This window comes from Zea mays, chromosome 9 (genome assembly GCF_902167145.1).
Source record: "Zea mays cultivar B73 chromosome 9, Zm-B73-REFERENCE-NAM-5.0, whole genome shotgun sequence".
NCBI classification, from domain to species: Eukaryota; Viridiplantae; Streptophyta; class Magnoliopsida; order Poales; family Poaceae; genus Zea; species Zea mays.
Window position 1 is genome coordinate 59,019,316 of NC_050104.1, and position 16,327 is coordinate 59,035,642.

General features: G+C 53.8%; 1 protein-coding gene across 2 annotated transcripts in view; it reads left to right on the forward strand.

Annotated features, from left to right (window-relative positions):
* LOC103638431 (RNA-binding KH domain-containing protein RCF3) overlaps positions 1–16,327 on the forward strand; it is a 33,062-nt gene that overhangs the window by 3,771 nt on the left and 12,964 nt on the right. For both annotated transcript variants that reach the window (XM_008661346.4, XM_008661344.4), the window contains exon 2: positions 1,297–1,746. In XM_008661346.4, the coding sequence (XP_008659568.1) occupies positions 1,297–1,746 (450 nt within the window). The remainder of the gene's footprint in view (positions 1–1,296; positions 1,747–16,327) is intronic.

A 16,327-nucleotide genomic window follows, 5' to 3' on the forward strand; every position in this document is an offset into this window, starting at 1 on the left:
AGCAGCCGGTGTTCTATGGCCGTCGGAGCTGGATGTCTAGTCTGGGGCTCAGGGGTAGCCGCCGGTGACCAGGTTTGAAGGTTGGAGGTCTGGCAAGAGAGGAGGTGTACGTTGGTTTTGGCGGCTGGGCGAGTATGGGCAGAGGAGAAGAGAGGCCAGACTAAATGATACTGTAGATGGGCTAAAAATGGCCCAATACCAAAACCCTAGCCGGGCGACCATGGAACACTAAGCGGACGATTAGTCGCCCTTATTGGTGATTAGGCGGATGACCAACCCATCTAGTCGAGTCGTCTGCCTAATCAAACACAAATATGTGACCAGCTCGACTAATCGCGATTAATCGCGATTAGTCGGACGACTTGAAATCATTGGTTCTAAGGCCGGTCCGCGAAGGGCTCGTGGGCGCTCCAGCGAAAACAGAGTGAGGGACAGGCACACTAGCGACCAGGACCTTGACGCACGAAGTGTTAAAGACGTCACTAGCTCGTGTTCGAGTCCAGGAAAAGTCTGACTCATGATTTATTGCGAAGAGAGGCCCACGAGCCGTCGGTTCCGATCGAACGGAATCGACAACTATATGAGTCGGTGTCCGAGAGTATAAGGACGGTCCCCAGTGGACCCCACGCTTGGATCTTGCGGAAGGAACCAGAGCCTCACTCGAATTACGCGCTTGTAGCTCACCGAGCGCCATAGCTAGGCCATCAAGTGACCCGCATCCAACTCAAAATTTTGTTTATTCTTTATTTTGCGAAAAAATAGTTAAGATACAATGGTAATTATTTTGAATAAGTAATGTGGCCACTGATTCATGAAACGAAACATGTCGAGATCGATCATCACTTCGTCCGTGAACGGGTCGCCTGTGGATCTGTTCGTGTCCTTCACGTCCCGACCACCTCCCAATTCGCCGACGTCTTCACCAAGGGGTTCCTGACGATGGTGTTTACGGAGTTTCGGTCCAGTCTCAACATCTGCAGTGGCTATTGTTTCGCCTGCGCGGGGGGGGGGGGGGTGGTGTTAGAGTGTTCATGGGCCTGGCCTATTAGGGGTCTCTATGTTACCTGTACTGTAGCTAGGGTTAGGGTTTACTGTACGAGTCAATCCTCTCTCAACTGTTTATGCATCAAGAGGATAAATAATAGTACCTCCATTTTTTTATTTGACGCCGGCTAATACAACTTTACACTAAAAAATGTCAAATAAAAAAACCCGTAGGGAGTATTATTTATCTGGAAATCTCTTTCATCGTGACTCTTTCCTCAGTCTATGGTGTGTCTCATAATGTCTTTTCAGGTTGTTGGAGATGGAAATTGTGTTAAGAAGGCTGTAGCAATAATCACTGATCGCCTAAAGGAAAGCTTACACCGTGACCGTGGTCCCTTCCGTGGGCGAATGAATTCACCAGAGCCTCGAATTTCTCAGGAAGATGATTATTTGGGTGTTTCGCAGATGCCTGCATACGAGGAATCTCTGGGACGATCTGATCAGATTAGGAACAACACTAGCATGGAGCCACCAGGATATGAGTTTGATTCAAATGATGGCAAGGTGATTGAACATCCAGATATCCTGTACGATGACATAATTTTTCGAATTCTATGCCCAAATGACAAGGTTGACAATTTAGTTGCAACAAATGATGGAATACTGGAGATGCTACAGGCTGATGTTGGTGTTGATGTTAGACTATCTGATATTATTGCTGGTTCTGATGAAAGGGTAGTAATCATCACATCTAGAGAGGTAAATCAGATGTGCATTTGATACTTTTGTGCGTCTTTGCTTTCCATATTTGAGTGCCTAGTGAAGATTTTTCTTGTCTATTACCCAATGTTACACATGTCGGTGATGGAATAAGTCTTGAGCATCTAGAGGACAAACAGTCGCTTTTGACTGTCCTCTGTAGTCCTTTAGCATCTAGAGGACAGCTTAACTGTCCTCTGTAGTCTCTTTAGCATCTAGAGGACATCAGTCGCTTTTTGACTGTCTTCTGTAGTCGCTTTAGCATCTAGAGGACAACAGTCGCTTTTGACTGTCCTCTGTAGTCTCTTTAGCATCTAGAGGACAATCCTGTTGTGTAGTGTGTGTGAGAAGGTGTGGTAGTGCAGCCTCTAGGGCTATAAATATGGGTCTCCAACCCTTAGATGGGTATGACATTGTGTAGTGTTTGAGGAAATAAACAGAAAAATTGCCCCAACTCATAGTGTCATCCTCTTGATGAGAGTTAGAGTCCCTCTACTTACAATTGGTATCGGAGCCAAACTATCCTGCAGCCTAAACATCTCGTGCTCATCTCCTTCCCGCGCCTCTCCCCACACTCAGTCGGCAGCAAGAGCTCCAACTGTTCCTTCCTCCCCTGCTCAGACGAGCAGCCTTTCGTCCGAGACAGCCTCTTCCACACGCAGCGACCCCTCACTAGCCCACCATGTCCCTACGCTCGGCCACTTCGAGTGCGCGACGCCAGAAGGAGGCCGAGGTCGCCGCGGCACAAGAACGCGTGCGAGCAGCAGCAGCGGCTGCAGCGACAGCGGCGAGGGCAGCACGGTTGTCGGCGGTGGAACTGGCAGCGGCGAGAGCGGAAGTAGAAGCAGCGGAGGCGGCGGATGCTGCACGTGCGGCGGCAACAGAGCTCGAGGTTCTGCGCGGCAGTAGAGCTGGCAGCTCTGCTTCTGTCGACGACAACACCGACGAAGAGCTCAGGCTGGCGAGGGAAGCAGCGCGAGAGCAGGCGGCACAGTGGGCAGCCGCGCATCCCCATGGGGGCGCGCGTGGCGGCAGCCCGGATAGGCGCCGACACGCTGACGGCGCTCCAGGCGGGGGCAGCCCAGACGGGCGTAGACGCGCCGGCGGTGCTCCCGGCGGCGGCGACCGAGTCGACGGAGATCGCGGCCTCTACAGGCGGCGCGGTTCTCCCTCCCCGGATCGGTACCATGGTCGCCGCATGGCCCAAGCCATTGTCAGGGACATCGGTCCCGGCGGTGGGTAGACCCTCACCAAGACCAACTACGTCGAGTGGGCCGCGGTGATGAGGGTACGGCTCCAGGTTCGCCACATGTGGGAAGTAGTTCGTTACGACGACGTCGACTACCACGAGGATCGGCGGGCGCTGGATGCCCTCATTGCTGCAGTCCCGCCCGAGATGCAGTTTTCGCTTTCCCAGAAGCGGACTGCCAAGGAGGCCTGGGACGCCATCGCTGCGACCCGCATTGGCAGCGATCGTGCCCGCAAGACCACACTGCAGGCACTTCGCAAGGAGTGGGAGAACCTGGCCTTCAAGCCAGGTGAGGATGTTGATGACTTTGCTCTCCGCCTCAACACTGTTGCAGAAGATGGTGCAGTTCGGCGACGACACCTACGATGAGGAGAGAGATGTTGAGAAGCTCTTCCGTTGCATCCCCGAGAAGTACAGGCAGATTGCTCGCTCGATCGAGTCTCTGCTAGACCTCTCCACGATGACGATCGAAGAGGCGATTGGTCGCCTCAAGGTGGTCGACGGCGACAAACCACAGGCTCTCTCTGGGCCTATCACTATCGGCGGGAAGCTACATCTCACTCGGGAGCAGTGGGAGGCCTACCAGGGTGACAAGAAGAAGGGGGAGTCCTCCTCGACACGAGGCCGCAAACGCGGCAAGCCGCGCAAGGCGCGTGGAGGCGCCCAGGCCGGGGCGCGAGGACATGCTGAGGGTGGTGCACGTGGAGGTGCCCAAGGCGGCGCTGTCGGCAACAAGAAGCCGACACGAGACGACGGCTGCCACAACTGCGGCAAGCTTGGCCACTGGGCCAGGGATTGTCGGCAGCCACGACGTGGCCAGGCCAACGTCGCACAGGCGGAGGAGGAGGCCCTGCTCCTGGCACATGCAAGCATCGAGCCATCTCCAGCGGCACCGGCCGCAACGGCACTCCTCCACCTTGATGAGTCGAAAGCACGCGCTTTCCTCGGCGACGGCTCCAACAAGGACATGATCGAAGGATGGTGCCTCGACACCGGCGCCACTCATCACATGACCGGTCGACGGGAGTTCTTCACCGAGCTTGACTCTAGCGTCAAGTTTGGGGACGCCTCCGGCGTAGAGATCAAGGGCGTCGGCTCAGTCGTCTTCACCGCCGCGTCTGGTGAGCACAGGCTGCTCACCGGAGTCTACTACATCCCCGCGTTGAGGAACTCTATCATCAGCTTGGGACAGCTGGATGAGAACGGTTCGCGCGTGGTGGTCGAGCACGGAGTCATGAGGATCTGGGATCCCTCTCGTCGCCTTCTTGCCAAGGTACGCAGGAGTCCAAATCGGCTATACATCCTCAATGTGAAGGTGGCACAACCTTGCTGCCTTGCTGCTCGTCGAGACGACGGGGCATGGCAGTGGCACGAGCGCTTCGGGCACCTTAACTTCGAGGCCCTGAAGCGGCTCAGTGCCAAGGAGATGGTACGAGGCCTGCCGTGCCTTGACCATGTGGAGCAATTCTGCGATGTCTGCGTGTTGACAAAGCAGAGACGGCTCCCCTTTCCCCAGCAGTCGAGCTTCCGAGCCAAGGAGAGGCTCGAGCTCGTGCATGGGGACTTGTGCGGCCCGGTGACACCAGCCACACCAGGAGGACGATGCTACTTCTTGCTGCTTGTCGACGATCTCTCCCGCTACATGTGGGTGATGATCCTTGGCAGCAAGGGAGAGGCTGCGAACGCCATCAGGCGTGTGCAGGTCGCTGCGGAGGCGGAGTGCGGCCGCAAGCTGCGCGTGCTGCGCACCGACAACAGCGGCGAATTCACGGTGGCTGAGTTCGCGTCATACTGCGCGGATGAGGGCGTTCAGCGCCACTACTCCGCGCCGTACAACCCGCAGCAGAACGGCGTCGTCGAGCGGCGCAACCAGACGGTTGTGGGGATGGCTCGGGCTCTCCTCAAGCAGAGAGGAATGCCAGCTGTCTTCTGGGGAGAGGCGGTGGTGACAGCGGTTTACATCCTCAACCGCTCGCCCACCAAGGCTCTCAACGGGATGACACCGTACGAGGCTTGGCATGGGCGCAAGCCGGCGGTCTCTCACCTACGGGTCTTCGGCTGCCTCGCATTCACCAAGGAGCTTGGCCACATCAGCAAGCTCGACGATAGGAGCACCCCGGGGGTGTTCATTGGCTACACGGAGGGCTCGAAGGCCTACCGCATCCTTGACCCAAGAACACAGCGTGTGCGCACGGCGCGCGACGTAGTGTTCGATGAAGGGCGAGGATGGGCGTGGGACAAGGCGGTGGACGACGGCACGACTCCGACGTACGACTTCACCATCGAGTACGTCCACTTTGAGGGAGCTGGGGGAGTAGGCAACTCTTCTCTGAGCAGGTCTACCTGTTATAGATGCTTTTGTGGGCCGCCAATTCACAAGGCGCAGAAATAGGAAAGAGGAGATAAGTCAGGAATAGTTCTGTTTTATCAGTTCCTAAATAATAGGTTAGTTCCTTTTTATGTGGCTAAATAGTAGCAGTAGATATGTCTATCCTGAGACCGCCTATGGCTATAAAGGCGGCTGGGCATCAGCTGTAATAATCAACCAGGAATAAGATCTCCCTTTTGTTTGGGCGAGATCACCTGGGATCATCCTGGCCAGGCACGACGCCGGCGCAGGAGATCTGGGTGATCAGCGCCCTCTTCTTCCATACACCTTGGGCCACTCCAATCTCCCTCTCCACTCCCCATTGAAGGACACCAGGAAACCAAGGTTACGGACTCACCAGCGAGGAGTCGGTAACAATTTGGTATCAGATTCAGCAGACGCAGCGACAATCATGTCCGGCGTCATGCCCGATCCTGAAGACAAGAGCACAGAACAGAAGCTGGACTTCCTCATGGACGCAATGAACAGGATGTTGGGTCAGCTGACAACCATGAATGGTCGGCTGGACACCCATGATCGTCGATTGGCGCGGGTGGAAACGGTTCCACCCGGCGGCGTCCAGCTGGAGGAAATCACGGAGATTGACGACGGCGACGGACCACCACACCAGGGCGACCACAACAGCAACAATGGTGGCCGTCAGGCCCCACGTCGCAGGCGTAGTGATGGGGGCAGCGAATTCTACAGCCGCCCGGATCGTTATGGCCGACCAGATGGCTATGGTCGCGGTCGGGGTCGTGACGACGAAGGTGGCAGCCGTCCACCGCGACCCAACTTTCCATCCTTCGACGGCGAATCAGATCCATTGACATGGATCAACAAGTGCAACACCTATTTCCGAGGGATGCGAACCATGGCAGAAGAAAAAGTTTGGCTAGCATCATTACACTTGGAGGGAGCAGCAGCCGAGTGGGGTACTATGCCCTGGAACGTGATCATGGCATTCTGTCGTGGGCACGATTTGTTGACTACATCCACATGAGGTTTGGACCACCCATCCGATCCAATGGCCTGGCAGAACTGAAAGCCCTTTATAGGACAGGCACCGTGGAGGCATATCAGCGACAGTTTTCAGTCTTGCTTTGTCGCTGTGATGACTTGTCTCCTATGCAGCAGGTGAACATGTTTACAGCAGGTCTTGGAGATCCCCTCCGCACCGATGTCGAGCTGCTGGCCCCGACAAACCTGCAGACCGCAATGAGTCTGGCCCGTGCTTATGAGCGCAAGGAGGAGAACATTGCAGCACTCAGAGATAGACAAAGTCACCGGAACCTGTCCGCCATCAAAGGGACTGGTTCAGGACCAGGGGCCAGGCCGGCTGCTCCAAATCGGTCGCGTTTCAGACGTCTAACACCAGAAGAATTAGCAGCGAAACGGGCAAGTGGAGAATGTTACCACTGCAACGAGAAGTACTCGACTGATCACAAGTGCACCGCAAGGGGGGTATTCTTACTGGAAATGGACGACGACATGGAGGAAAATGCAGCAGCAGAAGACCTGGGCATTTCTCTTCATGCCCTCACAGGCATTGACATCAGCAGCACCAGGAAGCTCCAGGTCAGGGTCAAGGATCGGACATTGGTGGCGCTGGTGGACACAGGCTCTACCCACACATTCATCCGGGAAGCTGTGGCCACCCAGCTGGGCCTCCAAGTCACACCAAGACCGGGTCTCTCCGTCAAGGTAGCAAACGGGGACAACGTCGCCAGCAGCGGGATATATTCCAAGCTCCGAATTACTATTGCCGAGGAGACCTTCCACATCACCTGCTACGGTCTTCCTCTGGCCGGCTTCGACATTGTCCTGGGGGTCCAGTGGCTTCGGTCATCGGGACCCATATTGTGGAACTTCAACGCCTTATCCATGGAGTTCTGGCGCCTGGGACGCAAGGTGCGTTGGGTAGGACTGGGTGCGCCACATACTCAGTGCGCAGCCCTGTCCGAACCCCGCGAACTACTACAGGCATTACTGCAGTCCTACGCCGACATCTTCGCTGAACCACGTGGCCTTCCGCCACCTCGACGTCACGACCATCACATCAGGCTGCTGCCAGGGACGCCACCAGTTGCAGTTCGGCCCTACAGATACCCCCAATTGTTGAAAGACGAGATCGAGCGCCAGTGCGAAGACATGTTGCAGCAAGGCATCATTCGGGAGTGCACATCAGCCTACTCTTCTCCAGTGTTACTTGTGAAGAAAGCTGATAAAGCCTGGCGTTTCTGCATTGACTATCGGGCCCTCAATACCAAAACAGTCAAGGACAAGTTTCCCATTCCGGTGGTCGACGAACTCTTGGATGAGTTACACGGTGCCTGCTTCTTCACAAAGTTGGACCTCTGCAGTGGATATCACCAAGTACGCATGCACCCAGATGATATTGAGAAGACAGCGTTCCGCACTCATCGAGGTCACTTCGAGTTTCTAGTCATGCCCTTCGGCCTCACCAACGCACCGTCCACATTTCAGGCCCTCATGAATGATGTCCTGAAACCCTTCATCCGGAAGTTTGTCCTGGTCTTCTTCGATGATATTCTGGTATTCAGCTCTTCCTGGGCAGCGCACTTACAACATGTCAGGGAAGTATTTACAGCACTCCGAGCAAACAAGTTATCAGTCAAACAATCTAAGTGTTCGTTTGGCAAAACATCAGTCGCTTACTTGGGTCATGTTATTTCAGCTCAGGGCGTTTCTATGGATTTGGATAAGGTGGCAGCAGTAGAAGTTTGGCCGCGCCCTCGGTCTATTCGGGCACTTCGAGGTTTCTTGGGTCTCACTGCTATTACCGCAAGTTTATAGTGGATTATGGGACCATAGCTGCACCCCTCACGGCTCTTCTCAAGCGTGAGGCGTTCCGTTGGTCGGAAAGGGCAGAGGAGGCATTTCTTCAACTCAAGCAAGCCCTTATATCAGCACCACTGTTACAGATGCCGAATTTTTCTAAACAGTTTATAGTGGACTGTGATGCATCAGGGACTGGTTTTGGAGCAGTCCTTCATCAAGGAGATGGGGCCATTGCATATTTCAGTCGTGTTGTAGCACCACACCATCAGAAATTACCAGCATATGAGCGGGAATTGATTGGTTAAGTCAAAGCAGTGAGGAATTGGAGACCATATTTATGGGGAAGAACTTTTCTGGTACAGACAGATCACTATAGCCTTAAATTCCTCCTGGATCAACAGTTGTCTACAATACCGCAACATACATGGGTCAGCAAATTGTTTGGATATGATCTGTCAGTGGAGTATAGGCCGGGCAAATTGAATGGTGCAGCAGATGCCTTGTCTCGACGCGACGAAGACACCGCAGAAATTAACAGCATCTCGGCACCACATTTTCAGCTGTTTGACACCCTTCGCAATGAAGCTGCCACCGACCCACAGGTCTTAAGCTTGCGGGCTGCCATTACAGCGGGAACTGCAAAATCAGGATGGACGAAAGCTGATGGTCTGCTACTATTTCAAGGGAAGGTCTTCATTCCGGACGCTTCAGCAGTTTGGACAGAAATACTGGCAGCAGCACACAATTGTGGTCACGAGGGCATTGAGAAGACTGTACATCGATGGAGAGCATCCTTCTACAGCCCACAGGCCTTACGACGGGTCAGAGAATTTGTGCAAGCATGCGCCACTTGCCAACGGAATAAAACTGAGCATCTACATCCAGCAGGTCTGCTGCAACCCCTGCCGGTACCATCGGAAATTTGGAACGACATCTCCATGGACTTTGTTGAAGGATTTCCTAAGGTTGGTGGCAAGACAGTGGTATTAACAGTGGTCGACAGGTTCTCTAAGTTCGCCCACTTTATTCCTCTTGGCCATCCATATACCGCAGTGACCGTGGCTAGGGCATTTTTCGAAGGGATCGTGCGCCTTCATGGTATTCCGTGCTCAATTGTAAGTGATAGAGATACAGTGTTTACTAGTGCCTTCTGGTCCGAGCTTTTTCACCTTGCTGGGGTCAAGTTGTTACTTAGTTCCGCGTTTCACCCCCAGACCGATGGACAGTCGGAAGTGGTTAACAGAATTATTGTGATGTACTTACGCTGCTTGGCAGGTGATCGGCCAAAAACTTGGTTACAATGGCTTCCATGGGCTGAATTTTGTTACAATACGTCATACCAGACTGCGGTCAAGTGTACTCCATTCAGGATTGTATATGGCCGGGACCCTCCAACAATGCTTTCTTATACACCTGGGACAACCAGAGTAGCTGCCGTCGATCAACAACTTCAGGATCGAGATGTTTTCTTGGCAGACATCAAACAAAGGCTAATCCAAGCTCAGGTAACAATGAAGCAGGCGCAGGACAGTGGCCGTCGAGATGTGCAGTATGCTGTCGGCGATTGGGTTTGGCTACGTCTGCACCAAAGGTCGGCAATGGGTGTCACTCCAGCAGCAACATCCAAATTAGGACCTAAGTTCTATGGGCCATATCAAATTCTGCAACGCATTGGAGAGGTCGCCTATAAGCTACAGCTGCCAACCAATGCAAGAATCCATGATGTTTTTCATGTGGCACTTCTCAAGAAATTCCAAGGGGAGCCCCCATCCGCACTAGTACCCTTACCAACGATTCTGCATGGCAAGGTACTTCCGGTTCCAGCACAAGTAGTGAAGGCTCGTTTAAATAGAGGTGTTTGGGAGTTACTGGTCCAGTGGCTTGGACGTGAGCCGGCTGATGCTACATGGGAACAATGTAATGAGTTCAAGAGAAGATATCCAGAAATACAACTCGAGGACGAGTTGTTTGTCGGAGAGGAGGGAAATGTTATAGATGCTTTTGTGGGCCGCCAATTCACAAGGCGCAGAAATAGGAAAGAGGAGATAAGTCAGGAATAGTTCTGTTTTATCAGTTCCTAAATAATAGGTTAGTTCCTTTTTATGTGGCTAAATAGTAGCAGTTCCTAAATAATAGGTTAGTTCCTTTTTATGTGGCTAAATAGTAGCAGTAGATATGTCTATCCTGAGACCGCCTATGGCTATAAAGGCGGCTGGGCATCAGCTGTAATAATCAACCAGGAATAAGATCTCCCTTTTGTTTGGGCGAGATCACCTGGGATCATCCTGGCTAGGCACGACGCCGGCGCAGGAGATCTGGGTGATCAGCGCCCTCTTCTTCCATACACCTTGCGCCACTCAAATCTCCCTCTCCACTCCCCATTGAAGGACACCAGGAAACCAAGGTTACGGACTCACCAGCGAGGAGTCGGTAACACTACCCCAGCCCCCAAGTCTCCACCGACTCCAGCGCCAAACTCTCCAGCTCCTGCTACAACGAGCTCTTCACCACCACGCACTCCAGCCACGACTCCGGCTACAGCGAGCTCTTCGCCACCACGCACTCCAGCACCGACGGTACCCTCTCCGGGAACGTCCTCTCCGACACCAGCTCGTGTCGAGCACGACCCAGTGGAGCTCGTGACCCCTCTGTCCCGCGACGAGGAGCGCGTCGACGCGTGCTACGACGGCGAGCCGTTGCGGTATCGAAGGGTGGAGGGCCTTCTCATCGACCCGTCGGTGCCGGGCCCTGCGTCTCGCATTCTGGCAGGAGAGTTGCATCTTGCATGCGACGATGGTGAGCCTCGGTCTTTCGCGGAGGCCGAGAAACATGCGGCTTGGCGTGCCGCGATGCAGTCGGAGATGGACGCGGTTGAGACGAACCGCACTTGGGAGCTCGCTGATCTCCCTCATGGTCATCGCGCGATCACCCTTAAGTGGGTGTTCAAACTGAAGAGGGATGAAGCCGGCGCCATCGTCAAGCATAAGGCTCGCTTGGTGGCACGCGGTTTCTTGCAGCAGGAGAGGATCGACTTCGACGATGCCTTCGCCCCTGTAGCACGGATGGAATCCGTGCGACTCCTCCTCGCGCTGGCAGCCCTGAAGGGCTGGCATGTTCATCACATGGATGTCAAGTCGGCGTTTCTTAACGGCGACTTAAAGGAGGAGGTCTATGTACACCAGCCGCCAGGTTTTGCGATCCCTGGCAAGGAGGGCAAGGTGTTGCGCCTGCGCAAGGCTCTCTACGGCTTGCGACAGGCACCAAGGGCGTGGAATGCCAAGCTGGATTCCACGCTCAAGAGGATGGGCTTCATGCCAAGCCCGCACGAGGCGGCCATCTATCGGCGGGGCAATGGAGAAAATGCCCTGCTGGTGGGTGTCTACGTCGACGACTTGGTGATCACCGGCGCCAAGGATGCAGAGGTGGCAGCGTTCAAGGAAGAGATGAAGGCCACCTTCCAAATGAGTGACCTGGGGCATCTCTCCTTCTACCTGGGGATTGAGGTGCACCAGGGAGACTCCGGGATCACACTTTGCCAGATCGCCTATGCCAGGCGCATTGTTGAGCTGGCTGGGCTCACCGACTGCAACCCAGCTCTCACTCCGATGGAGGAGAGGCTGAAGCTGAGTCGCGATAGCACGATGGAGGAGGTGGATGCTACTCAGTACCGGCGTCTTGTGGGGAGCCTTCGCTACCTCGTCCACACACGGCCTGACTTGGCATACTCCGTCGGCTACGTTAGTCGGTTCTTGCAGCGACCGACGACGGAGCATGAGCAGGCTGTGAAGAGGATCATCCGCTATGTTGCGGGGACTCTCGACCACAGTCTCTACTACCCGAGGTGCCCTGGGGAGGCACACCTTGTCGGGTACAGCGACAGCGACCACGCCGGCGACATCGACACTAGCAAGAGCACAAGCGGGATCCTCTTCTTCCTCGGCAAGTGCCTCATTAGCTGGAAGTCGGTCAAGCAGCAGGTGGTGGCCATGTCCAGCTGCGAGGCCGAGTACATAGCGGCGTCCACTGCTTCGACTCAGGCGCTCTGGCTGGCTCGACTGCTCGGTGATCTCCTCGGGAGAGACACTGGAGCGGTGGAACTCAGGGTGGACAGCCAGTCCGCTCTGGCATTGGCCAAGAACCCCGTGTTCCATGAACGGAGCAAGCACATCCGGCTGAGATACCACTTCATCCGAGACTGCTTGGCAGAAGGGAGCATCAAGGCGCGTTACATCAACACCAAGGATCAGCTTGCAGACCTGCTCACCAAGCCCCTTGGGAAGATCAAGTTTGTTGAGCTTTGCTTCAGGTCCGGGATGGCCCAACTTTCTCACAAGACGACGCCCAAGACTTAGGGGGAGAATGATGGAATAAGTCTTGAGCATCTAGAGGACAACAGTCGTTTTTGACTGTCCTCTGTAGTCCTTTAGCATCTAGAGGACAACTTGACTGTCCTCTGTAGTCTCTTTAGCATCTAGAGGACAACAGTCGCTTTTTGACTGTCCTCTGTAGTCGCTTTAGCATCTAGAGGACAACAGTCGCTTTTGACTGTCCTCTGTAGTCTCTTTAGCATCTAGAGGACAATCCTGTTGTGTAGTGTGTGTGAGAAGGTGTGGTAGTGCAGCCTCTAAGGCTATAAATATGGGTCTCCAACCCTTAGATGGGTATGGCATTGTGTAGTGTTTGAGGAAATAAACAGAAAAATTGCCCCAACTCATAGTGTCATCCTCTTGATGAGAGTTAGAGTCCCTCTACTTACAGTCGGGACTTAGGTGTCGCAGATATGTATATGATGCATCATACCTGAGTGATACAAGTAACTAGGGATGACATTGGGTTTAGGGTGGATTAAAAACCTACCCTCAACAAATTGCCTATTGGGTAAAATTTCATACCCACACCTGTATCTGTGGATAGGACTTTGTGCCCATACCTATCAGGTACAGTCCCCACAGGTGGTTAGATTATCTTTTTCTCGAACTACGCGGCAGATCCGCGTGCCATTTCATTTAAGGAGTGAAAAAAAACAAAACAAACAAAGGCCTGGCAAGGCCAGACAGATTACAAAAGGAACACAACACACACCACCCAGTCGAGGCCCTCCTCAGCACGACCAACAGATGGAACTCTCAAAAAGAAACCCCAACCTGCTCCATCTAGCGACCCAACCAGGAACTCTTGAAATTTTGAAGCTCCAGCCATGCACCACATTTTGCATTCCTCCACAATTTTCCTTAGAAGATCAGGTATGCATGGTCTTCCATTGTCAAAGACAATTATTTCTGTGCTTCCAAATTTCCCAGGCTGCTAGGATGATCAGAGAGTTCGCCCCCTACGCTTTCCTTTTGGCGTCAAACGAACCACCTTGGCTCCACCATTTAGGGAAAGAATAGTCATCCAGATTGGGAGCTAGTTCTGGAATATGAAGGGCCTGGAACATGTGAAACCAGAGCTGTCTAGAAAAACTGCAGTCTACTAGAATGTGGTTAATCGTCCCATCCGCTTGATCACAAAGAGGGCAAGCCTCAGGGTGGGGCAACCCTCTTCTGGCCAGCCTATCGGCTGTCCAGCAGCGCTTCCTGAACACCAGCCATATAAAAAACTTGCAACGAAGTGGTGCCCAACTTTTCCAATTTTTCTTCCAGGGAGAAAAACGGATGGAGCCAAAGAAGAAAGCTGCATATGCAGACCTGCTAGAGTATTCCCTTGAATCTGATAGCTTCCATCTAAAAGTGTCAGGAACTTCCGGTTGTAGAATAATACCTTGCACTTGATCCGAAACCTGGACATAATCGATTAGTACTAGGATGGTTAGGGCCCCTTGAATGTCGACCACCCACTTGAGATTATTAAGAGCTTCAGCTACAAATCTACAGTTCTTTTGTTGACCACTCTTGAAATATTTTGGATCGGATGAGGAGCCAAATCAGCAATGGAATTTCCATTTAACCTTCTGTCTTTCCAAAACAGGATTCTTTCCCCAATTTCCGAGAACTGGAGTTATGGTCATATTAAAAAAGGCTGAAGTAATCCGAGGGGCCCCAATTTGGCAACCAGCCCAAGGACAGGGACGGTCCACCTTATGGGCCCATAACCAACGGATTTTCAGAGCCCAGCCTAATTTTTCCAGATTTAGAATCCCAGTCCGCCATATTCTAGAGGGCGTTGCACCATTTTCCAAGACACAAGGCAATTACCCCCATTAGCCTTCTCCTGTCCCTTCCACAGAAAACCCCTTCTACATTTGTCTAATGCTTTAAAGACCCACTTACGGAGGTCAACAACCAACAATTGATATATGGGAGAGGCTGTTAGAACTGCACGTACCATGACCAAATGACCTGCCTTATTCATTAAAGATGCTTTCCACCCTAGCAAGTAGTCAGAGACTTTGTCCAGAAGCTGTTACAGGGCATCCTTGGGTGGTTTATGTTAGCAGTATCTGCCATGTACTAGGCAAGGATAGAAATCTGTGCTATTATGGATAGAAACCAGGCTAGTTATGGTAGGAGAGATCCTGATTGGTGTAGGGGATCAATCTGTATCAGCCCACACTAGGAAGGCCTGATACTGATTGATAGAGGAGATCAATCTGGCGCTATTTCTATAAGTCACACATGATCTCCTCTTCCTATATATACTGTAACCGACTGACACTATTCATTCAATACACAATAGCCTACACAACATATCTCTCTCACATGGTATCAGTAGTTCGGGACATTCCCATTTCTTCCACCTTTCGCTGAAATCTGCAGTCTGGTGCACCTGCCGCTGCACGTCTGCAGCTGCTGCACTTGCGCGCTGCTCCATTGCCGGCGACCAAGTTTCGCCCGCCCCACCCCTCGGCACCTCCGACTGCGCCCCAGTGGGCGCTCCGACCACCCCTGCTGCCACCATCACCGGCGCGGAGGAAGCCTAGCGTCTCCACGCGGCGTAGCTGCCCTTACTCGCGCTCGCGACGCCGAGCGCGAGGCCGCCGACGTTGCCAGGGAGCGCGATGCTGCCGATGCGCGCATCCGCGACGCCCTGGCACGCGCCGCTCAAGCCCGTGCCGCGGCTGATCTCGACGACGACGTCGGGTCTCACCAGTCCGACCTCGACGCGGACTAGCTCGACCTCGACACCAATCTTGCAGTTCTTGATGCTCGCGCTGCCCTTCTCATCCACGAGATAGTCGCGCTCATCAACCTCCACGCTCAGGCGGTCGCCGTCCAGAACATTTGGGACTGTGGTTCTGGACATCTCCTCTACACTCTACACCAGATGGCGCGACTCCTTCCTCGTCGTTGGCAAGTACACTCTGGAGGACCATGTACTCACCGACACCTTCGCGCCTACTTCTCCTGACTAGGTTCGAATGGACTGCATCTTCAAGTCGTGGATTGTCAGCACCATCACCATTGACCTCGCTGATGCTGTCCTCATCCGTGACGCTACTGCCCGTACCGCCTGGCTTGCAATTGTGTCTCAGTTCCTCGGGAACCGTGAGACTCGGGCACTCTTCCTCGACGCGGAATTCCGCAACTTTTGCCTAGGCGATCTCTCCATCACCAACTACTGCCGCAAGTTTAAAGGGATGGCTGACGCTCTCGATGACCTTAGCGAACCCGTTCATGACCGCACCCTTGTCCTCAACGTCATTCGCGGTCTGAACGAGCGCTTCGCCAACATCGTCCTTCACCTTCGGTGCGGGCGACCTTTCCTACCTTCCTCGAGGTACGGAGCGATCTGCTTCTTGAGGAACTCACCTTCACACATCATTCCTCCCTGCTGGCCACCGCTCTCCTCGCCTTCGGCTCCGTCAGGCCTCCGCCCAAGCAAGAACAGGCGCCCCTGCAGTAGTCCTTTGGTAGCAACGCCAAGCGTGGTAAACACGTCGGGAAGAAAGACGGTCGTGCTCCCAAACAAGCTGGGCAGGCCCCCACGTCTACCTGGCCCATTTTTACAACCCTTGGTCTGGGTCCATTCAAATGTGGCCCGGACCACGGATGGCGTCATCTACCCGCCCGGTCACTCCTGCGCCGGCTGCACTAGCTCCTCAGCTACCCTAGTCCCTGCTCACTGGCATCCAGGGCCCTTGGCCAGGGGCGCAACAGCAACCATGGACAACCTCAACTGTGGTCTGCACCACCACCATGCTTCCCCCATCAAGTTGTTCCCAT